General features: G+C 43.1%; 1 protein-coding gene across 2 annotated transcripts in view; it reads left to right on the plus strand.

Annotated features, from left to right (window-relative positions):
* The window catches only part of zdhhc23b (zinc finger DHHC-type palmitoyltransferase 23b), a 54,421-nt gene extending 32,351 nt beyond the window's left edge, over positions 1-22,070 (plus strand). For both annotated transcript variants that reach the window (XM_070893288.1, XM_070893289.1), the window contains one exon: positions 21,802-22,070. In XM_070893288.1, coding sequence (XP_070749389.1) covers positions 21,802-22,069 — 268 coding nt within the window. In that variant the 3' untranslated portion in view covers position 22,070. The remainder of the gene's footprint in view (positions 1-21,801) is intronic.
* The last annotated feature ends 3,508 nt before the right edge of the window (positions 22,071-25,578 follow it).

Consider the following 25,578-nt stretch of genomic DNA (forward strand, 5'->3'; position numbering starts at 1 on the left):
GCTGTTCCAGTACAGCTACAACACTGGCATCTACCTGGCAATGTGGAAAACTGCCCAGGTATGTCCTGTCCACAAAAAACAGGACAAATCCAATCCAGCAAATTACCGGCCCATCAGTCTACTTTCAATCATCAGCAAAGTGATGGAAAGTGTCGTCGACAGTAGTATCAAATGGCACTTACTCACCAATAACCTGCTCGGTTTGCATTCTGCCAGGACCACTCGGCTCCAGACCTCATTACAGTCTTGGTCCAAACATGGACAAAAGAGCTGAATTCCAAAGGTGAGGTGAGAGTGATTGCCCTTGACATCAAGGCAACATTTAATGGAGTGTGGCATCAAGGAACCCTCGTAAAATTGAATTTAATGGGAATCGGGGGAAACTCTCCACTGGCTGGAGTCGCAAAGGAAGATGGTTGTGATTGTTGGTCAATCATCCCAGCCCTGGGACATCGCTGCAGGCGTTCGTTAGCGCAGTGCCCTACGCCCAACTGTTATATATGTAAACCTGTATATACCTTGTGTAGCCACCAGAGGGCTCATCCCCTGGCATCCCAAGGGATCCCACAATCCCTTTGGAGCACAGGTACTTAAGGAGGCCTCACAGGCTGGAGAGGCACTCTGGAGATCTGCAATAAAAGACTATGGTCACACTTTACTTTGAGCTCACAGTATCCAGTCAGACTCTTTATTCATACATAACAACTGGCGACGAGATACAGATGACGAACTCAACAAAGCAGAGAACAGTGGGCATCCTGGAGAAATTCTCGGAGGGAGATGATTGAGAAACCTTCATGGAGCGACTTGACCAATACTTCGTGGCCAACGAGCTGGAAGGAGAAGCGAACGCTGCTAAACGAAGGGCGATTCTCCTCACCGTCTGCGGGGCACCAATGTATGGCCTCATAAAAAATCTGCTTGCTCCAGCAAAACCCACAGAGAAATCGTACAATGATTTGTGCACACTGGTCCGGGAGCACCTGAACCCGAAGGAAAGCATTCTGAAGGCGAGGTACCGGTTCTACACCTACAAAAAGTCTGAAGGCCAGGAAGTGGCGACTTATGTCGCCGAGCTAAGACACCTTGCAGGACATTGCGAATTTGAAGGACATTTGGAGCAAATGCTCAGACTTCTTCGTACTTGGCATTGACCATGAAATGATACTTCGCAAACTTTTGACTGTAGAGACCCCAACCTTGCGTAAAGCCATAGCGATAGCCCAGACGTTCATTGCCACCAATGACAATGCTAAGCAAATTTCTCAGTGCACGAGTGCTGCTACAAGTACTGTGAACAAAGTGATGTTGTTTTCGTAGCGTAACGTAAGGGGCAGGTCACATACCTGCAGCTGCACGTCCGCAGATGTCTGAGTCCACCATCAAGGGTGATTAATGCAAGGCCATTAACACCTTGTTGGCGCTGTGGGGGTGATCATCGTTTCCATTCATGCCGCTTCAAAGAGTACGTTTGCAGGGCTGTGGAACAATGGGACACCTCCAACATATGTGCAGGTGAGCTGCAAACCCTGTTAATCCTGCAAACCACCAGTGACAGTGAAGGTTCTGTGCTGGGGCCCCAGCTGTTTACATTGTACATTAATGATTTAGTCGAGGGGATTAAATGTAGTACCTCCAAATTTGCGAAGGACACTAAGTTGGGTGGCAGTGTGAGCTGCGAGGAGGATGCTGTGAGGCTGCAGAGCGACTTGGATAGGTTAGGTGAGTGGGAAAATGCATGGCAGATGAAGTATAATGTGGATAAATGTGAGGTTATCCACCTTGGTGGTTAAAAACAGAGAGACAGACTATTATCTCAATGGTGACAGATTAGGAAAAGGGGAGGTGCAACGAGACCTGGGTGTAATGGTACATCAGTCATTGAAGGTTGGCATGCAGGTACAGCAGGCGGTTAAGAAAGAAAATGGCATGTTGGCCTTCATAGCAAGAGGATTTGAGTACAGGGGCAGGGAGGTGTTACTACAGTTGTACAGGGCCTTGGTGAGGCCACACCTGGAGTATTGTGTACAGTTTTGGTCTCCTAACTTGAGGAAGGACATTCTTGCTATTGAGGGAGTGCAGCGAAGGTTCACCAGACTGATTCCCGGGATGGCGGGACTGACATATCAAGAAAGACTGGATCAACTGGGCTTATATTCACTGGAGTTCAGAAGAATGAGAGGGGATCTCATAGAAACATTTAAAATTCTGACAGGTTTAGACAGGTTAGATGCAGGAAGAATTTCCCAATGTTGGGGAAGTCCAGAACCAGGGGTCACAGTCTAAGGATAAGGGGTAAGCCATTTAGGACTGAGATGAGGAGAAACTTCTTCACCCAGAGAGTGGTGAACCTGTGGAATTCTCTACCACAGAAAGTTGTTGAGGCCAATTCACTAAATATATTCAAAAATGAGTTAGATGTAGTCCTTACTACTCGGGGGATCAAGGGGTATGGCGAGAAAGCAGGAATGGGGTACTAAAGTTGCATGTTCAGCCATGAACTCATTGAATGGCAGTGCAGGCTCGAAGGGCTGAATAGCCTACACCTGCACCTGCACCTGCACCTATTTTCTATGTTTCTATGTTGCAGAGGAGGACAGATCCACGACGGATCACGACGAACCAGAGCCTCAGACCGAGGAGGCAGAGGTATACAGGGTGCACACATTTATATCAAAGTGTCCCACGATAATGCTGAAGGTTGAATTAAATGGACTCCCAGTGTCAATGGAGCTGGATACGGGTACGAGCCAGTCCATTATGAGCAAAAAGACTTTCGATAAATTGTGGTGCAGCAAGGCCTCAAGGCCAGTCTCCCATTCGCACGAAACTTACACAAAGAAATTGATTCCCGTAATCAGCAGTGCTACTGTAAAGGTCTCCTACAATGGAGCAGTGCACAAGCTACCACTCTGGGTGGTACCTGACGATGATCCCACGCTGCTTGGCAGGAGCTGGCTGAGAAAGATACTCTGGAACTGGAACGACGTCCGAGCGCTCTCGTCCACTGATGACACTTCGTGTGCCCAGGTCTTAAACAAGTTCCCTTCGCTGTTTGAACCAGGCATCGGGAAGTTCCAAGCAGCAAAAGTGCAGATCCACCTAATTCCGAGGGCACGACACATCCATCATAAAGCCAGAGCAGTACCGTACATGATGAGAGAACGGATAGAGATCGAGCTGGACCGGCTGCAATGGGAGGGCATCATTTCGCCAATCGAATTCAACGAGTGGGCCAGTCCGATTGTTCCAGTCCTCAAGGGAGATGGCACCGTCAGAATCTGTGGTGATTACAAAGTAACTATCATTTCTCCCTGCAAGATCAATATCCACTACCAAAGGCTGACGACATTTTTGCAATGCTGGCGGGAGGAAAGACGTTCACGAAGCTGGACTTGACCTTGGCCTACATGACGCAGCAGCTGGAAGAATCAACCTGTATCAACACTCACACAGGTCTCTTCTTTTACAACAGATGCCCGTTTGGGATTTGATCAGCCGTGGCAATTTTCCAGAGAAACATGGAAAGCTAACTGAAGACGGTCCCACGCACGGTGGTCTTCCAGGACGACATCTTGGTTACAGGTCGGGACACAGTCGAGCATTTGCAGAACCTGGAGGAGGTTATTAGTTGACTCAACTGCGTGGGGCTCAGGTTAAAATGCTCGAAGTGCGTTTTCCTGGCGCCTGAAGTGGAGCTCGTGGGGAGAGGAATCGCGGCGGACTGCATCAGGCCTACCGATTCGAAGACTGAGAGGAGGGGGGGGGGTGAGGGAGGGGAGGAGTGTTGTTTTCTATGTAAACCTCTATATACCTTGTATAGCCACCAGAGGGCTTTGGGAGCACAGGTACTAAAGGAGGCCTCACAGGCTGGAGAGGCACTCTGGAAACTTGCAATAAAAGACTACGGTCACACTTTTCTTTGAGTGCACAGTATTCAGTCAGACTCTATTCATACATTACACCAACCATCTTCAGCATCGATTTATGAAAGGGAAATCATGCTTGACAAATCTTCTAGAATTTTTTGAGGCTGTAACTAGTAGAATGGACAAAGGGGAGCCAGTGGATGTGGTGTATTTAGACTTTCAAAAGGCTTTTGACAAGGTCCCACGCAAGAGATTAGTGTGCAAAATTAAAGCACACGATATTGGGGGTAATGTATTGACGTGGATAGAGAACTGGTTGGCAGACAGGAAGCAAAGAGTAGGAACAAACAGGTCCTTATCAGAATGGCAGGCAGTGACTAGTGGGATACTGCAGGGCTCAGTGCTGGGACCCCAGCTATTTACAATATACATCAATGATTTAGATAAAGGAATTGAATATAATATCTCCAAGTTTGCAGATGACACTAAGCTGGGTGACAGTGTGAGCTGTGAGGAGGATGCTAAGAAGCTGCTGGATGACTTGAACAGGTTAGGTGCGTAGGCAAATACATGGCAGATGCGGTATAATGTAGATAAATGTGAGGTTATCCACTTTGGTGGCAAAAACAGGAAGGCAGATTATTATCTGAATGGTGACAGATTAGTAAAAGGGGAGGTGCAACGAGACCTCCCAATGCAGTGCTGAGGGAGTGCTGCATTGTTGGAGGTGCCGTCTTTTGATTGAGACATTAAACCAAGGCCCCGTCTGCCTTCTCAGATGGACGAAAAAGATCCCCTGGCACTATTTGAAAGAATAGCAGCAAGTTATCCCCGGTGTCCTGGCCAATAATTATCCCTCAATCAACGTACTAAAAACAGCTATCTGGTCATTATCAAATTGCTGTTTGTAGGAGTTTGCTGTGTGCAAGTTGGCTGCAGTTCTTCCCACATTACAACAGTGACTATTGTCCAAAAGTACTTCATTGGCTGTAAACGCTTTAAGACGTCCGGTGGTTGTGAAAGGCACTATATAGGTTGATTCCGGGGATGGAGGGGGTTGACTTATGAGGAAAGGTTGAGTAGGTTGGGCCTCTACTCATTGGAATTCAGAAAAATGAGAGGTGATCTTATCAAAACGTATAAGATTAGGAGGGTACTTGACAAGGTGGATGCAGAGAGGATGTTTCCACTGATGGGGAAAGACTAGAACTAGAGGGCATGATCTTCGAATAAGGAGCTGCCCATTTAAAACAGAGACGAGGAGAAATTTCTTCTGAGGGTTGTAAATCTGTGGAATTCGCTGCCTCAGAGAGCTGTGGAAGCTGGAACATTGAATAAATTTAAGGCAGAAATCGACAGTTTCTTAAACGATAAAGGGTTATGGGGAGTGGGCGGGGAAGTGGAGCTGAGTCTATGATCAGATCAGCCATGATCTTATTGAATGGCGGAGCAGGCTCAAGGGGCCGTATGGCCTACTCCTATTCCTATTTCTTATGTTCTTATATAAATGGAAGTCTTTCTTTTCATACAAATGCCAGGCCATGACTATCTCCAACAAATGAGAGTTTCACCACTTCCCCTTGTTATTCAACGGCATTATTATCACTGAATCCCCCAACATCAACATCCTGGGGGTCACCATTGACCAGAAATTTAACTGGACCAGCCACATAAATGCTGTGGCAACAAGAGCAGGTCAGAGGTTGGGTATTCTGTAGTGAGTGACTCACCTCCTGACTCCTCAAAGCCTTTCCACCATCTACAAGTCAGGCGTGCGATGAAATATTCTCCACTTGCCTGGATGAGTGCAGCTCCAACAACACTCAAGAAGCTCGACACCATCCAGGACAAAGTGGCCCGCTTGATTGACACCCCATCCACCACCTTCAACATTCACTCCCTCCACCACCAGCACATCGTGACTGCATTGTGTACCAACTGTAAGATGCACTGCAGCAACTCGCCATGGATTCTTTGGCGGCACCTCCCAAACCCACAACTTCTACCACCTAGAAGGATAAGGGCAGCAGGCGCATTGGAGCACCATAATCTGCAAGTTACACGCCATCCAGACATAGAAATATATCGCCATTCCTTCACTGTCACTGGATCAAAATCCTGGAACTCCCTCCCTAACAGCACTGTGGAAATACTTTCACCATACGGACTGCGGCGGTTCAAGAAGGAAGCTTACCGCAACCTTCTCGAGGGCAATTAGGGATGGGCAATAAACGACACCCACATCCCAGGAACAAATAATAAAAAAAACCTTTGCCATCTTTGTTTGCTGTGTGCTGTATCTGAAAGTATTGATTCTGGTTTATTTTATCCCACTAAATATTTTATGTATTTCGATAAAGTCCCCTTTAAATTTCTCTACACAGCTCTTGTTTGTAATAATCCCATGAGGTGATCTTATCAAAACATATAAGATAATGAGGGGGCTCGATAAGGTGGATGCAGAGAGGATATTTCCACTCATAGGGGAAACTAAAACTAGGGGGCATAGTCTAAGAATGAGGGCTGCCCATTTAGAACTGAGATGAGGAGAAATTTCTTCTGAGAGTTGTAAATCTGTGGAATTTTCTGCCCCAGAGAGCTGTGGAGACTGGATCATTGAATATATTTAAGGTGGAGATAGACAGATTTTTGATCAATAAGGGAATAAAGGGTTATGGGGAGCGGGCAGGGAAGTGGAACTGAGCCCATGATCAGATCAGCCATGATCTTATTAAATGGCGGAGCAGGCTCAAGGGGCCAAATGGCCTACTCCTGTTCCTATTTCTTATGTTCTTTATCCAAGTCTGCCTCTCGGCTCATCCCAACACGAGGGATCAGCCTTGATGTTCTCTGCACTGCTGCTAGGATCAGAATGGTTCCCTTATGTTGCAGCAAAATTGTGCACACTGCAATTATAGTTTCATCAAAACCTATGCAGCCTCAGTGTGACGTCTCTGGAGTTGCTATGGAGTCCGTATCCTATTTGCCTTATTTATTGTCTCACATTTTGTAGACAAAGTAACGAGTTGGCCAATGCTGCGATGCCACTTTCCTACACATGGAGTACTTTGGCCTAATATTTTTAAATCCAATGTGCAGTGCCTTGCTATTGGTCACATTGAACTTCATTTATCTCTGATCAGCCCAGGTGCAAATCCTATCAAACTGCCTTTGTCAGAGATTGGCTGCCTCCTTTGAGTCCACAGTCCTACCTGGCTTGGTGCCATCAGCAAATGTTGGATGTAGTTTATTAGAAATGTACGAGTCACACCAATGGAAAACACTTTGAAGAGATCATTTTAAATCCAAAAGCTGTTGAAAGTATAGTAGAACAGTAATCAATTGCTTCGTGAATGGTAATAACTGGAAACAACCCAATCTCAACTCAGTTTTTCTAGTGGGAAGTAAGATGGGAATCTGAGTAACCCATGCTGCTGCTGTTCTCCAGGGTAGAGAGAGACCAATTGACGTCTGACCATACTTTCAACTGGGGAATGATGTATGCCACAGGGGACTTCAGAAGGGGGAGATGCTGCACGATAGTGAGCAGCTGAACTGTAGAAACTGGGATTGTCCCAAGTTCAATGCTGCATTGACTGATCTCACCTAGGTCACTATATGAAGGACTTTAATCATCATATAGACTGGGCAAATCAATTTGGTAAAGGTAGTCTGGAGAACAAGTTCATGGAATGCATTCGAGACAGTTTTCTAGAACAATACGCCATGGAACCAACCAGGGTACAGGCTATTTTAGATTTTTGTATTGTGTAATGAGACACAGTTATTTAGTAATCTCATAGTAAAGGAGTCTCTGGGGAATAGTGATCATATTATGATAGAATTTCACATTGAGTTTGAGAGTGAAATACTTAAATCCGAAATTAGATTCTTGTGTTTGAGGGGCGAGTTGGCGAAGGTAGATTGGGAAATTAGATTAAAAGGTATGAGGGTAAATAAGCTGTGGCAGACATTTAAAGAAATATTCCAAAATTCTCTGTGTATGTACATTCCATTGAGAAATAAAAACTCCATGTGATCCATCCGTGGCTAACTAAAGAAGTTAAGGATAGTATTAGATTAAAAGAGGTTTATAATGTTGTGAAGAATGGTATTAAGCCTGAGGATTGGGAGAGCTTTAGAAACCAGTAAAGGACGACCAAAAATTTGATAAAAGGGAGAAAATAGAATGAGAGTAAACTAACAAGAAATATAAAAACAGATTGTAAGAGCTTCTACGAGTAATGTGAACAGGAAGAGAGTAGCAAAAGTGTGGTCCCTTAGTGACTTAGGCAGGTGAAATTATAATGGGGAATAAGGAAATGGCAGAGACCTTAAACAAATATTTTGCATCTGTCTTCATGGTAGAAAACACAAAAAGCTTACCAAAAATAGCCGGGAACAAAGGGGTTAATAAGCATGAGGAACTTAAAGCCATTAATATCAGTAGCAAAAAAAGTACTTCAGAAACTAATGGGACTAAAAGACAACAAATCCCCATGAGCTATGGCCTACATCCTAGGGTTCTAAAAGGGGTTGCGGCAGAAATAGTGGATGCATTGGTTGTGATCTTCCAAAATGTCCTAGATTCTAGAATGGTACCAAATGTAACCCCGCTATTTATGAAAGAGAGAAAATGGGGAACTACAGTCCAGTTAGCCTGACGTCAGTCGGCAGGAAAATGCTGGAATCCATTATCAAGGAAGTGGTAACAGGACACTTAGAAAATCATCATATGATTAGGCAGAGTCAACATGGTTTTATGAAAGGGAAATCGTATTTAACAAATGTATTCGTTTTTTGTGGATATAACTACCAGTGTAAAGGGGAACCAACCAGTGGATGTAGTATATTTGGATTTCCAAAAGGCATTCAATAATGTACCACATAAAAGATTGCTACGCAAGATAAGGGCTCATTGGGTTGGGGGTAATATATTAGCATGGATAGAGGATTGATTAACGAACAGAAAACAAAGAATAGGGATAAATTAGTCATTTTCCAGTTGGCAGGATGTAACTAGTGGGGTGCCACAAGGATCAGTGCTATTTGCGATCTATGTTCATGCTAAGTGGGAAAGTAAGCTGTGAGGAGAACACAAACATCCTGCAATGGGATATAGACAGGTTAAGTGAGTGGGCAATAAGGTGGCAGATGGCGTATAATTTGGGGAAATGTGAGATTATTCACTTTGGTAGGAAGAATAGAAAAACAGAATATTTTTTAAATGGTGTGAGAGTATTAAATGTTGGTGATCAGAGAGATTTGGGTGTCCTCGTACAGGAAGCAGAAAGTTACCATGCAAGTCCAGCAAGCAATTAGGAAGCCAAATGGCAAGGAGGTTGGAGTACAAGAGTAAGGAAGTCTTACTACAATTGTACAGGGCTTTGGTGACCTGGAGTGCTGAGCACAATTTTGGTCTCCTTATCTGAGGCCTCAGAAGTGGTGCAACGAAGGTTCACGAGATTAATCCCTGGGATGAGAAGGTTGTCCTATGAGGAGAGGTTGAGTAGATTGGGCCTGTACTCTGTGGAGTTTAGAAGACTGAGAGGTGATCTCCTTGAAACATATAATACTGAGGGGGATTGACAGGGTAGATTATTGTTTCCCCTGGCTGGAGAGTCTAGAACTAGAGGGCACAGCCTCAGGATAAGGGGTAAGCCATTTAAGACTGAGATGAAGAGGAATTTTTTCACTCCAGAGGGTTGTGAATCTTTGGAATTCTCTACCCCAAAGGGCTGTGGATGGTGAGTTGTTGGGTATATTCAAGGCTGAAAGTGATTAAATTTTTGGACTCGTGGGGAATCAAGGGATATGGGGATTGGGCGAGAAAGTGGAGTTGAGATTGAAGATCAACCATGGAATGGCAGAGTAGACTTGAAGGACAATATAGCCTACTCCTGCTCCTCATATGTTCGTGCAGTTAGCCTCTGTTTTCCTGAATGAGTGGTAAATCTATGGAGCCACCTCCTTAAGGAGATGATGGAAGCAGAAAGTGTTGATTCATTCAAATGCAAATTAGCTGGATTTCTTTCAGAAAATATTATGAGATACAGTATCTGAGTAATTTGAGACCTAAATTAAGTTTAGGAAGCTTGGGAAGAACCAGTGTGGTTCCCAAGGCTTTCCACCATTGGGGGTTTTCCTCGCCAGTGTCTGTTGTAGACTTAATTGATTGAGATTGATTACCATAATGAATCAATAATTCCATTATCGTCGTATCGTGTAACTGTCAGATTTTTTCACCTCGCAATTGCTATGTTCCTGGTTTAGTGAAGGATAAATCTTCCAGGGTTCCTATTCCTGATGGTTATTCAGTCATTTCTCCCCACCAACTGCGTAAAGTGGAGAATGGGTAGCAACAGGATTGGGATCAACTGTTATGCCTCCATGATCAAATAAACTGAATAACTACCTCTTGGGAAAAGTACTGGAGAGTTACTGGTGCCTGTGGAACTGTAATTCAACCAGGAGTTCAGAAGGTGAAAAGAGGGAGAAAATAATAAAAAGAGAAAACTATATTCCAACCCTAGCACAGATTCCACCAAAGCAAAATCCTATTGATTACATCTATGTCCTTTTTTTTTTCTGTATTGTTTACTTGTGCTGTTGCACATGTTTGTACTGAATGTTTCAGGGTGAATTTTTATACTTATCAAGGTGGATGATGCCAGTGCTGAGAATAGAACACTTATCCGCTTGATGTGCCATTTCCAGTTCCAACACTTATCTCTGCCTCGATTGCTAAGTAGTAGAAAATTGCTGACTCTTTTGTATTGTCGATGTGTGCCAACTAAGAACTCTATTCACACAAGGCTGTTACAGCCCAAAGAGAGATTTGAATTGAGCCTAAAGCTGATGGGTATGAACTGCAGTCCTTGAAGTGAAGGAGCAGTGTTCTAATCTGCTGTGCTATCCAGTGCCTCTTGGGATTAGTTTTAAAACATAATGAGGTAAAATGGTATTGTTCTAGTGTTGAGTTATCTCATAAATAACACATACCTTCTGAGACATTATCTTCATCAGTGAAGTGCTCTCACTGCCAGCAAACTTATCATTGGTTAAGGGAAGAACAGCTCTCCAAGATCACTAATTTTAGCATCTGGTCGAACATTATTAACTCAAAGCCCAGCTTAAACAGTGGGCTGTTTCAGCTTCATGCACATTGAAAACAAACTTGAAATTATTTATATAGCTACATTTTCATTTAATTTACCAAATTTAGAGCTTTGGAAGATTTGTACTTTGATATGAAAGTGTTTGTAACCTGAATATTCCACGAGATCATCAACTATTTACCATTTTGGTGTGTGGGATGAAAAATGTAATTATATATAATCAAGCATGGCGGCCTAGATAAACTAACAAAAACTGACAACAGTCCTCCCAAAATAACAGCCCTAAACACAGGATATGTGAAAGCAAAAACACTGTCAGTGGAGACGGACTTGAAAGTGCACAGGTTTGTCACAACTTGGTTACAGGTACAACAAACTTGTATTGCAAGAAATAAACCTTTGACTTGAAGTACAGGTTGAACCTCCCTTTATCCGGCACCCTCAGGACCTGGCCTGTGCCGAATGAGGGATTTTGCCAGATGAAGGGAGGTCATCGGCCCGAGGAGATGGGGTGGGGGGGGTGGGCGGGGTGGAGGAGGTCAGTGGCCCGAGTGGGCCTCGGCGGGCTGGTGGGCCCCAAAGTGTCAGCGGGATCAGCTAACTGTGCACAGAAAAGGGACTAAACCTGGAATCTCTCTGGTTTACGACTTACTCCATGTTGTGCACTTACCAACCGATGCAGTGGAGAAAACCACATTCGTTTTTTTTAATTGCATTTATGTTGGTGTATGAAGCAGTTAACTTGTGTTAGCTTGGCCTAGTGGTAACACTCTTATCTCGGAGGAAGGATTTTGACTGGCCGTGTTCTGCGCATGCCCCACCCAGGAATGGTGCCAGACAAGGGGTAGTCCCGGATGCCATGTCAGACATGAGGCTCCCAAAGCAAGCGCTCTACTCTGAACTCCTTCACGGCAAGCGAGCCAAAGGTGGGCAGAGGAAGTGTTACAAGGACACCCTCAAAGCCTCCCCGATAAAGTGCAACATCCCCACCGACACCTGGGAGTCCCTGGCCAAAGACCACCCTAAGTGGAGGAAAGGCGCTGAGCACATCGAGTTTCATCGCCGAGAGCATGCAGATAGCAAGCGCAGGCAGCGGAAAGAGCGTGCGGCAAACCAATCCCACTCACCTCTTCCCTCAACGACTATCTGTCCCACCTGTGATAGGGACTGTGGTTCTCATATTGGACTGTTCAGCCACCTAAGGACTCATTTTGAGAGTGGAAGCAAATCTTCCTCGATTCCGAGGGACTGCCTATGATGATGATAATAATGAGTCCCGGCTAAGAGTGATTCAACCTGTACTTGAAGATGCATTTTGCAGGGTTGGAAGATTTAGACGTTTACAATGGAAGATTTATTTTCTTAGGAGCCTGGAGGCATGTCACCAGAAAACTGAGTTTTAGTACAGTCCCCACCACTTAAAACGGCAACATTTAAATTGGGCAATCGCTTAAATCGGCCAAAAAATGCTAACCATTAATTGTTTGCATTTAAAATCAATTTCAAAGTATCCATTTCCAGCATTTTAAGCGCTCAGTATATTTTGGGCAGAAACGAGTTTTACTGTTGTTTGATGGTGTTCAGTTTCTCATCTCTCAGCTCTCTTTCCTTTCTCCTGGCTCTCGATCTTCAACTTTTTCAATCACCACTATTCTGAGAACAACTGTGGCTTCCTTCCCTCCTGAGTACTGCGAGTCAGAGCAGTGATGTATGGCTTCTGCATAGAACTTGGAAAGGATCCCTTTTCTGGAACTCGTACAAGCTTCCCCTTGCCAACCTGACATACCACTGCAAAGGAGGGGGAGGCTGAGGCTAGACAGAAAATTTAACTACACTATATACTGCTCCCAGATACACAAGAACAATGCAATAACCCAGCAATGCCTTCAAAGGCAGGAAATCCCCATTTATAGGTATCCAGCTATTCATCCAATCCCATGGTGTTCTGGCCCTGAACTTAAAACAACTGGACAAATATGCACAACTATGGTGTGATTGCACCCTCTTGAAAAATATAAGAACATTTACTACATCTACACCATATGACAGCCAGTGTATAGTCCTCTTTAATGTGTGCAGCATTTATATAATATAAAGGCTCTTCATTTCATAAAATGTAATCTCTACAGTCTTCCCTTAGCCTTTCACAGTTGGCAGTTTAGCCCAATCTTCAACCTATCACCTTGTACAGCTCACTGTGTCAATCTTTCCTTCTGCCAGTTGGGTGGGACTGTCCTTGACTAGTTCCATTTTTATCTATCCAGTCGTGGCCAGAGAATCACCTGTAATGGCTTCTTTTCATGCTCCTGTACCATTACCTCTGGTGTCCCCCAAGGATCTAACCTTTGCCCCTTCCTATTTCTCATCTATATGCTGCCCCTTGGTGACATCATCCGAAAACACATCAGGTTCCACATGTAGGCTGATGACACTCAGCTCCAGCTCACCATCACCTCTCTCAATCCCTTCACTGTCTCTGATTTGTCACGCTGCTTGTCTGACATCCAGTACTGGATGAGCAGAAGCTTCCTCCAACTAAAATATTGGGAAGACCAAAGCCATTTTCTTTGGTCCCTAGCCACCAACTCCATCCCTCTCCTTGGCATCTGTCTGAGGCTAAACCAGATCATTCGCTGCTTTGGTGTCGTATTTGACCACGTATATATTCAAAAAGGAATTAGATGAAGTCCTTACTACTAGGGGAATCAAGGGGTATGGTGAGAAAGCAGGAATGGGGTACTGAAATTGCATGTTCAGCCATGAACTCATTGAATGGCGGTGCAGGCTAGAAGGGCCGAATGGCCTACTCCTGCACCTATTTTCTATGTTTCTATGTATCCACTTCATTACCAAGACTGCCTATTTCCATCTCCGTAACATCACCCAACTCTGCCCCTGCCCCAGCTCATTTGTTGTTGAAACCATGCTTTGTTAACTCTAGACTTGACTATTCCAATGCTCGCCTGACCGTTCTCCCATCTTCCACACTATATAAACTTGAGCTTATCCAAAACTCGGCTGCCCGTATCTTAACTCTCATCAGCAATGCCTCAATTTTTAAATTCTCAACTTGGTTAGCAAATCCCATCATGGCCTCGCCCCTCCATATCTTTGTAACCTCCTCCAGTCCTACGAGCCTTCAAGGTTTCTGCACTCTTCCAATTCTGGCATCTTGCACATCCTCGATTTTAATTGTTCCACCATTGTCGGCTGTGCATTCAGCTGCCTAGGCCCTAAGCTCTGGAATTCACTCCTTGAACCTATCCACTTCGCTACCTCTCCTCCTTTAAGACATTCCTTAAAACCTACCTCTTTGACCAAGCTTGTGATCATCTGTCTTGATATCTCCTTCTGTGGCTCGGTGTCAAATTTTGATTAATAATGCTCTTGTGAAGTGCCTTGGGATGTTTTGCTACGTTTTGTTAAAGGTGCTATATAAATGCAAGTTGTTGTTGCCTATCGACCTGCTCTGTCCTTTCCTGTAACCTGTTCACTCTCTTTTGCCCTCATCTTACCTTTCTCGTGACCTGTAACCCAAGTTGTTGCCTCCCTCCACAAGCAAACATGTTGAAAGGTAAGTGAAAATAGATATTCAGTAATATTGGGCTAGACTTTCCACTTCACATCGCCCATCTAAGGCCCATCTAAGGCCCATCTATGGCCCAAAATGGACCTCTATCGCCCATTTTGAGCAAAAAGTGGAAACTAGGCCCAAAATATCGCCAGAAAAATAGGCCCCGCAAGTTTCCACTTTGATCGCTGAGATGATCGCCCACACAAGGCCCATCCCAAGTTTCAGCACTTAGCATGCACTTCGCTGGGCCGATGCAAGGCCCAAAAGAGTGCTCAAAAATAGTTGCTTTTTCAGGGCCTTAGAGAGGGAAATGGGCACTAGGGACGCAATTTTTAGCCTCTGAGGAAGGGTGGAGAATTGTTCTGAGTTATTTACAGAGTAAAATTGATGCAAATTGTACTCAGAAATTTGGGACAGGGAATATAAATAGGTATTATCACCTTATTTATGCATATATTGGAATTATTTATTAAATAACTTTTACATAGTGAAGTTATTTAATATTCCGTGGGGAAACAGAACAAACAAATCTGCATGAAGAACTGTACGTTGTAAAACCTATAAGTAAGAGAGAAGGTTCAAAAGTTGCAGAATTTTTTTTTTAATTAACAAAGAACTAATGAACAACACCCTCCCTCCAACCCCCCGCACCAACTCACCCTTCCCTCAAAATCCCCAAAACGTTACAAGAAGAAGAAATGAACATTTTACAGAACAAGTGGCCATTTAAGTCACGTTAACAAGTGACCATTTCATTCATGACAACAAGTGACCATTTCAGAAAGAATGGAAAGGGATCAGTTTAGTAACGATAACAAGTGAACATTTAACTTTATGCTAGGTTGCGTAAAATTTAGTTATGTTTAAATGTAACCCAATAACATTGCGGATTCTAGTTACTATTTAGATCATTAAATAATACATAAATATAAACTTCAACTACTCTCGCAGCTGCCAGTAGGCTGTTCCACCGTTTGCGACACTGGTCCGGTGTGCGCGTTTCATTGGAGGCCGATGGGACTACGTCGGCTATTTCGGACCAATTCCTGCGATATGCTCGGGGTGGTTTCTGCCCACCCCGTGTCAGATCCTCCCACCTGGAGCTGACAGCATTTACGAGAGCCTCATTTGCCTCTTCGCTGAAGGGTTTGGCCCTTCTCTTTCCTGCACCTCCCTCCATTCTTTAAATTTATCTGTAATTTGAATAAGACTTTCTGACCTTCCTTTCTCCTCTCTCTCTCTCTCTCTCTCTCCCAGACCTACCCAGAGCTTCTGAGCATGTGTGAAGACCCTTGACCTCTCAAAACGTGGGAAGAAGCATCAACCTGAAAAAAAAATCAACCTGCACATGCGCAGTAATGCGTTGCTAGGGAAGCTTTTTTTTTTCCATTCACTTCCGTTTTCTTTGGGCGATCAGGAGATCGCCGAGAAATGACATCGCCCATTTGACATCGCTGGGCTAAGGCCGAGTGGAAAATCACAAAAAGAAAATGGGCCTTGAGCCGGCGATCAGCACGGGCGATAGGTCTCACATCGCTGGAACAAGGCCCATTTTTTATTTACCATCTCTTGATAGTTAAGTATTTGTTCTAATGCCATGAAAGATGCGTTGAATATTCAGGAGTAATATTCATCTAGGTCTGTACAATTTTGTAACACAAGTTTTTTGTGTTCTATGAAGGACTGAACAAAAGTAGGCATTTAAGCAGGCTGACTCCAACTCTCAAGTACTGCAATGCTGAATATTTCACAATAGCACCATGAGGATTTTATCAAATTCAGAAAGAAGCTACTTTGATCTTATTGACTTGGCTACAGGGAATGACCAGTTGCATTACGTGTTTAGCAATAATGAATGGCCTATACAACCATGCACAAAGCAACAATTATTGTGACATTGACCTATGATTTCACACTGATTTCTTTTAATTTTCACCTGAAGTATTCTGTGTCACGCACCTTCTCTAGCTGAGACAATGTGCTGTCCCTCCCTGTAATCAAACACTGCATTATAACTGGGTAGTGGCAATATGAGATTAGCCAGAGGATGCTGGTGACACCCTCACTGGGGAAGTATTTTGCCTCTTTTCAGTATTTGCCCATATCAGCATGACTTTGATTAGAATCTTGCTCGTAAGGAACAGTACCATCTTGGTATAGGAAATTGAAGTTCCAATTCAACAACAACTTGCATTTATATAACGCCTTTAACATAGCAAAACTTTCCAAAGCATTTCACAGGAGCGTTACTAAACAAAATTTGACGCACAGCCACATAAGGAGATATTAGGACAGGCTAGGTAGGTTTTAAAGAGCGTCTTAAAGGATGAGGGAGGGAAGAACTTGGGGCCCAGGCAGCTGAAGGCACAGCTGCCAATGGTGGAGCAATTAAAATAGGGGATTAAAATACATACTGCTATCATGCTCGTTACTGTTGGCTAGCCATAGATCAGCATATGTAATAGTTCCTCTTGTAATGGTAGCTATCTGTCTATCCATGAACACTAACTTCTCTCAACAACTCTCGGTTCTTGGTGAAATTGAGCACTTCAGAACTGTCAAACTATCACATAATAGGTCACTTCAACATCTCAAGATCCTGCATTGGACTTTCACAAAACTATTATGATATGGTCACGTGATATGCTCCTCCTGTAGCATGTGGGAACTCGGGGACACTTCCGGTGTCCCTGACGACTTCGTGTGCGGGAAGTGTATCCGTCTCCAGCTTCTGACGGACCGCGTTGCGGCCCTGGATCTGAGGGTGGATTCACTCTGGAGCATCCACGATGCTGAGAATGATGTGAGTAGCACGTTTAGTGAGTTGGTCTTACCACAGGTGAAAGGTCCACAGCCAGATAGGGAATGAAAGACCAGCAGGACGAGCAGTGCAAGGAAGGTAGTGCAGGGGTCCCCTGTGGTCATCCCCCTGCAAAACAGATACACTGCTTTGAGTACTGTTGAGGGGGATGATTCATCAGGGGAGGGCAGCAGCAGCCAAGTTCATGGCACCGTGGCTGGCTCTGTTGCACAGGAGGGCAGCAAAAAGAGTGGGAGAGCGATAGTGATAGGGGATTCAATTGTAAGGGGAATAGATAGGCGTTTCTGCTGCCGCAACCGAGACTCCAGGATGGTATATTGCCTCCCTGGTGCAAGGGTCAAGGATGTCTCTGAGCGGGTGCAGAACATTCTGAAAAGGGAGGGAGAACAGCCAGTTGTCGTGGTGCACATTGGTACCAACGACATAGGTAAAAAAAAAGGATGAGGTCCGACAAGATGAATTTAAGGAGCTAGGAGCTAAATTTAAAAAGTAGGACCTCAAAAGTAGTAACCTCGGGACTGCTACCAGTGCCACGTGCTAGTCAGAGTAGGAATTGCAGGATAGCGCAGATGAATACGTGGCTTGAGCAGTGGTGCAGCAGGGAGGGATTCAAATTCCTGGGGCATTGGAACCAGTTCTGGGGGAGGTGGGACCAGTACAAACCGGATGGACTGCATCTGGGCAGGACCAGAATCAATGACCTAGGGGGAGTGGGGGGGGGGGGGGAGTGTTTGCTAGTGCTATTGGGGAGGAGTTAAACTAATATGGCAGGGGGATGGGAACCAATGCAGGGAGACAGAGGGAAACAAAATGGAGACAGAAGCAAAAGACAGAAAGGAGAGGAGTAAAAGTGGAGGGCAGAGAAACCCAAGGCAAAAAACAAAAAGGGCCAATGTACAGCAAAATTCAAAAGGGTCAAACTGTAATAAAAAGCAAGCCTGAAAGCTCAGTGCCTCAATGCGAGGTGTATTCAGAACCCAGGAGAGGGCTCTGAGCTAGTTAGAGTGGGTGAGAGCGCAGATGAACAGGACCCCAAGGAAGAATTCAAAAGGCAGGAGGCAACAGAGCAGAGCAGCATTGGGGTAAGTATAAACCACAAGGTGATAGGAAGGGACAATATGTATGAATATAAAGGGGCTGCAGGAGGGATCAAAACTAAAAGTCATGGTTTAAAAACTAGTATTAAAACACTCTACCGAAACGCACTCAGCATTCGAAATAAAGTAAATGAGTTGACGGCACAAATCATTACAAATGGGTATGATTTGGTGGCCATTACAGAAACGTGGTTGCAGGGGGGCCAAGACTGGGAATTAAACATACAGGGATATCTGACAATTCGGAAGGATAGACAAGAAGGGAAAGGAGGTGGGGTAACTCTGTTAATAAAGGATGATATCAGGGCAGTTGTAAGAGATATTGGCTCGAAGGAACAAAATGTTGAATCATTGTGGGTGGAGATTAGAGATAGTAAGGAGAAAAAGTCACTGGTGGGTGCAGTTTATAGGCCCCCAAATAATAACTTCACGGTGGGGCGGACAATAATCAAGGGAATAATGGAGGCATGTGAAAAAGGAACGGCAGTAATCATGGGGGATTTTAACCTACATATCGATTGGTCAAATCAAATCGCACGGGGTAGCCTTGAGGAGGAATTCATAGAATGCATACGGGATTATTTCTTAGAACAGTATGTTACAGAACCTACAAGGGAGCAAGCTATCTTAGATCTGGTCCTGTGTAATGAGACAGGAATAATAAATGATCTCCTAGTAAAAGATCCTCTCGGAATGAGTGATCACAGTATGGTTGAATTTGTAATACAGATTGAGGGTGAGGAAGTAGTGTCTCAAACGAGTGTACTATGCTTAAACAAAGGGGACGACAGTGGGATGAGGGCAGAGTTGGCTAAAGTAGACTGGGAACACAGACTAAACGGTGGCACAATTGAGGAACAGTGGAGGACTTTTAAGGAGCTCTTTCATAATGCTCAACAAAAATATATTCCAGTGAAAAAGAAGGGCGGTAAGAGAAGGGATAACCAGCTGTGGATAACCAAGGAAATGAAGGAGAGTATCAAATTAAAAACCAATGCGTATAAGGTGGCCAAGGTTAGTGGGAAACTAGAAGATTGGGAAAATTTTAAACGACAGCAAAGAATGACTAAGAAAGCAATAAAGAAAGGAAAGATAGATTACGAAAGTAAACTTGCGCAAAACATAAAAACAGATAGTAAAAGCTTTTACCGATATATAAAACGGAAGAGAGTGATTTAAGTAAATGTTAGTCCCTTAGAAGATGAGAAGGGGGATTTAATAATGGGAAATGTGGAAATGGCTGAGACCTTAAACAATTATTTTGCTTCGGTCTTCACAGTGGAAGACACACAAACCATGCCAAAAATTGCTGGTCACGGGAATGTGGGAAGGGAGGACCTTGAGACAATCACTATCACTAGGGGTGTAGTGCTGGACAGGCTAATGGGACTCAAGGTAGACAAGTCCCCTGGTCCTGGTGAAATGCATCCCAGGGTATTAAAAGAGATGGCGGAAGTTATGGCAGATGCATTCGTTATAATCTACCAAAATTCTCTGGACTCTGGGGAGGTACCATCGGATTGGAAAGCAGCGAATGTAACGCCTCTGTTTAAAAAAGGCGTCAGACAAAAGGCAGGTAACTATAGTTACCTGTAGTGGGGAAAATGCTTGAAACTATCATTAAGGAAGAAATAGCGGGACATCTAGATAGGAATAGTGCAATCAAAGCAGACGCAACATGGATTGATGAAGGGGAAATCATGTTTAACTAATTTATTGGAATTCTTTGAGGATATAACGAGCATGGTGGATAGAGGTGTACCGATGGATGTGGTGTATTTAGATTTCCAAAAGGCATTTGATAAGGTACCACACAAAAGGTTACTACAGAGGATAAAGGTACGTGGAGTCAGAGGAAATGTATTAGCATGGATCGAGAATTGGCTGGCTAACAGAAAGCAGAGAGTCGGAATAAATGGGTCCTTTTTGGGTTGGAAATCGGTGGTTAGTGGTGTGCCACAGGGATCGGTGCTGGGACCACAACTGTTTACAATATACATAGATGACCTGGAAGAGGGGACAGAGTGTAGTGTAACAAAATTTGCAGATGACACAAAGATTAGTGGGAAAGCGGGTTGTGTAGAGGACACAGAGAGGCTGCAAAGAGATTTAGATAGGTTAAGCGAATGGGCTAAGCTTTGGCAGATGGAATACAATGTCGGAAAATGTGAGGTCATCCACCTTGGGGAAAAAAAAACAGTAAAAGGGAATATTATTTGAATGGGGAGAAATTACAACATGCTGTGGTGCAGAGGGACCTGGGGGTCCTTGTGCATGAATCCCAAAAAGTTAGTTTGCAGGTAATCAGGAAGGCGAATGGAATGTTGGCCTTCATTGTGAGATGGATGGAGTACAAAGGCAGGGAAGTCCTGCTGCAACTGTACAGGGTATTGGTGAGGCCGCACCTGGAGTACTGCGTGCAGTTTTGGTCACCTTACTGAAGGAAGGATATACTAGCCTTGGAGGGGGTACAGAGACGATTCACTAGGCTGATTCCGGAGATGAGGGGGTTACCTTATGATGATAGATTGAGTAGACTGGGTCTTTACTCGTTGGAGTTCAGATGGATGAGGGGTGATCTTATAGAAACATTTAAAATAATGAAAGGGGTAGACAAGATAGAGGCAGAGAGGTTGTTTCCACAGGTCGGGGAGACTAGAACTAGGGGGCACAGCCTCAAAATACGGGGGAGCTAATTTAAAACCAAGTTGAGAAGGAATTTCTTCTCCCAGAGGGTTGTGAATCTGTGGAATTCTCTGCCCAAGGAAGCAGTTGAGGCTAGCTCATTGAATGTATTCAAATCACAGATAGATTTTTAACCAATAAGGGAATTAAGGGTTATGGGGAGCGAGCGGGTAAGTGGAGCTGAGTCCACGGCCAGATCAGCCATGATCTTGTTGAATGGCGGAGTAGGCTCGAGGGGCTAGATGGCCTACTCCTGTTCCTAATTCTTATGTTCTTATGGTTCTTATGATTTATGTGCTCAAGTAGACTGCATGTAATTTGTTTTACAGCTTTCATATTTTCTATGCTTAACTCTAAAACTTGCATGTCTGTGTTTTACACCAGATATTTAAAATGCAGCAAATATTGTTAAGCCTATAAACATATTTTCTATTTACAATGCCATTTGCATGTTTGTCTTTTTTTATATCGCATCTATACTTTTTTTTGTCTGAATAAATGTCTGAACTGTTTTATTTATTTGCCAGAACAGTATTGCTATAATCAGCCTTGCTGTTCTGAGTATGTTAATCCGAAGTACTCCGATTGGATGCAACGTATTTACAATGTTGTAAATTCTGTTTTATTTATTTCACAGTACTGCCCTGTCATTCACCTGTGTCTGGTATTGCACGATAGTCACTGCAGGGATGGGTTATCTCCTCCTCATCCAGCTCATCAACATCAGTTACAACATCACAGAACGAGAAACACGGTTTGCTTTGAGACACAAAACTGGACGCAAGTACCTCTGGGGACTAATCATAAAAACGGATGAGTACAATCGAGGGTTTGTTAACAACTGGAAAGAATTCCTCAAACTTCGGCCAAATCGTGTAAAGCCCAGCATTGAAGATTTAGTGTAATGTTTCTGATTTTTTTAATTCAAGGGCTTACCGATATAATCATTTATAACTCAACTTCTTTCTGTTTGACACAATGGTTCAGTGTTAAACTTATTCTCTTCCACCCAAACCAAACAGCAGTTTTCAGAGTAAATCAGTTAAATAGCTAATGAGTAGAAAATAATCTCTCAAACTGGAAAAATGTGCACAGAATTTACTATTTTCCATAATGCCTTTCTATGAAGGTTGGATTCCACGTGTGGGATATTGTATCTGCACACATTCTTATTTTGCAAGAATAAGATCCCAATTGATGTGCATTTTACTGGCTGTGCAACAAGCTATTGTTTCCAACATTGATGATCTGATTAGGAGTCTGGCTGGAATGTTTTCTGGAGGCAGAAAGCCAGTTGGCGGGAGGACTACAAAATGCATGGGATAAGGAGAAATAAATGATCAGTGAATGCAAGGAATATATAATGAGTAGGGATGAAATATGAAGATGACTGGATGAATAAAGATGTTGGTAAAAAAATCGATGGGAATAAATGTGCGTGGTGGGGAGGAGTGGGAGAAAGAACCGAAATCTGTTTAACAGTGTTTATAAAATCTAAACCCAGGTCGTAAGCCTTAAGAATGGTCCCGCAAGTTTCAGGTTTCTGCATGCATGAAAACCCTGAACTTGCAATCTGTCCGAGATCGTCCGCCTGCAACCCAAAAACACTTTTGCTGGCAGAGTTGGGCTGTTTGCCCAACTACTGCCCACAAAACTCTTATGCCTGCAGGCCCAGGATCCGAAGTCTCCGAATCCCGGGAGCCAGCAAGTAGGTTCATATATTTTTTGGGGGTCGAAGGCGTACTTCAGAGGTACTCCGACCCCAAATTCTGGCCCCTAGTCTTTACCTCCAATGTTTCTTTTTAAATATTGGGTACATTAAGAGCTCAAACTTATTTTTAATAAAGACTGTCACCCAGTGGAGAAAAGCAGTTGAAATTTAAGGTGAAATGACAGTTCTAGTAACACCGATTCTTCATGAGTTACACAGATAGGTTCAGCGTAATGTAGTAGTGTGGGAAATAGTTTAAATTCTAATATTTTGTTTTAAGCTTCAATTTTAACACAAAATCTTGTTTGCCCTGGACCCATAATGCTCTTGTTATATTACAATGTGAACTCCTGCTTGGAGCAGTCGAGAACTCTGTGTAGCATTACCAAATCAAAAGTGTTCCTACTACGTTAATTTAATGTAAACTCACCCAAGTTGGTATCCAGTGGTAAAGCTGAATGCTGTTACCTCCATTGTAGCTGTTGAAACCAACACAGGATACAAGGTGTGCAACGTTACAACATACGTTAAAGCCACCCTATTCTTGCCTGCTGACGATCCACTGACCAGCTGGTATGGTTTGATTAGGTTAGTGTAACAGCATTGAGTGTATAGAAGTTGCCAGATTTTATTGGCCACACATACACTTTGCACTTCAATTTTCGTAGTAACTTGCAGCACTGTTGCATATGTGCATGATTATGTGTGATGCACAATGCAGTATATATGTGCAGTAGTGCTCTGAGTTTTGGAGGAAGGTAGAGTAACACATTTTTTAACATGTGCCTAACTTGACTGGCAGATTGTCATTTCATGTGCTTCACTCATCCCAGGATAGTAGAACAAGGGTATTGAGGGAAACTAAGACTTCAACGCCACTTTCAGTTAATAGGTGAAACTTTTTATTGATGCACAGTTCTCGGTGTGAATGCATTTTCTTCGGCATTTGACTTTCACTGATGTACGCTTAACAGGTACCTTGTGAGTGAGTCAGCATTAATGCTGCCTCGCATGTATCTGCTGTGTTGTACTAGATGGTCCTCTCAATTTTGAAGAGAACTCTGTACGGCCTGCTTCATCTGCATAAGCATATGTTCAGTCAAGTTAGCTATTTGTGTACTGGCCTGAGGGGTGTCCGTCTCTTTCCAATAACTGGGTTGACAGGTGATTATTCATATGATATTAGCTGTAGAAGTTGTGCTGGAGCTGGTACAATATGAATCCAGAGTCTCCGTTTTCCAGGGTTTCCACTTTGTGGGAAGTGGAACAAGGCATCGATTAGGTAATACAAAAGCAAAAATACTGTGGATGTTAGAAATCTGAAGTAAAAACAGAAAATGCTGGAAATATTCAGGTCAGGCATCAACTGTGGAGAGAGAAACAGAGTTAACGTTTCAGCTCGATGATGTTCTGATGAAAGGTCATCGACCTGAAACGTTAACTTTGTTTCTCTCTCCACAGATGCTGCCTGTCCAGCTGATTATTTCCAGCATTTTCTGTGTTATCGATTCGGTATTATACTACAAATACTGGATTTACACCAATACTTTCATAAAAGCATTAGTTTATATTTGTATATATATGTCTAGCCCCTTTAAAGTTATATTTCAGGAAACCTAAATTCAGAATTTTAATTTCATGTTGAGACTTTAATTATTTCTGGATGAGTAAATATTCTGCAGTCTTATTGTAAATTGCTAGGCCTGAAGAAAAATTACTAACTTTTAGAAACCATTACAAATAGGTTTAAGAAATCATGCTTTAAAATGGGTTGTTATTTAAAGCAGAACACAAATGTGTTTATGTGGTTATATATGTACTGTTTCAGGTTTCCATTACAACTTTATGCATGTGGGAATAGTGCAGTTGTGTTCACTGACTGTAATCAAATGTTGGTTTAATTTCACTAATTTTTTTTTCAAAACAAAAGCAGCTTTCTCAAAAGTTCCAAAATGAGTTTGTGAATGAGAAAAGGCTGTTCCAAGCTTTTCTAACTGTCTAATTGCCCTTTATCCTACTTGTTTTGCTCTCCTTGCCAGTGTGCATTGTAGCTTCTTGACAGTGATCCACTTGGAACTGGTATCTGTGAAACAGGCTGTTCTGATATTAGGGCACAAGACTAAAAGCACAGATAGAACAAAACAAAAGGTACCAAAGTGCTAAAATTATAAATGCAATTTCTTCCTTTTCTTTCAAGGTTTACAAAGTTTTAAAGTATGTGATAATTATCCCTGAAGTGAGAATTAGTTCAAGTGATGGGGAAAGAACACAACAGTTTTTTGAGAATCTCTGTAATCTATTTTTAACAATATTTTTACAGCACTTTTAACCAAACAGATATCAAATCAGAATGTGGTAAATCTCTTCAAAGGTGTGGTTGATCATTGTCTCAGGTGACCGTATTTGTCATATGTCATAGGTGGTTATATTTTCCATTTATAATACCTTTTTCAATTGAAAAATAATTGATTTAAATGTCACTCTGAGGCCCCTCCAAAAAGATAACTTGAAGCTGTTTAATGCTGTTATATCATTTCTTATGACATGACATTTTTCAGAAGGTACTTCACCTCAAAGGTTGTAACTGAGTTTCTTTATAATTATGTGATAGCTAAATTGTTTCAAACGGTTGGTTACAATTCATCAGAATTTTTCATAATCTGCTTCGTTATTAAAAAGTGCTGTATCTTTTAAAACTGGCTT

The sequence above is a fragment of the Pristiophorus japonicus genome, chromosome 11 (assembly GCF_044704955.1).
Source record: "Pristiophorus japonicus isolate sPriJap1 chromosome 11, sPriJap1.hap1, whole genome shotgun sequence".
NCBI lineage: Eukaryota > Metazoa > Chordata > Chondrichthyes > Pristiophoridae > Pristiophorus > Pristiophorus japonicus.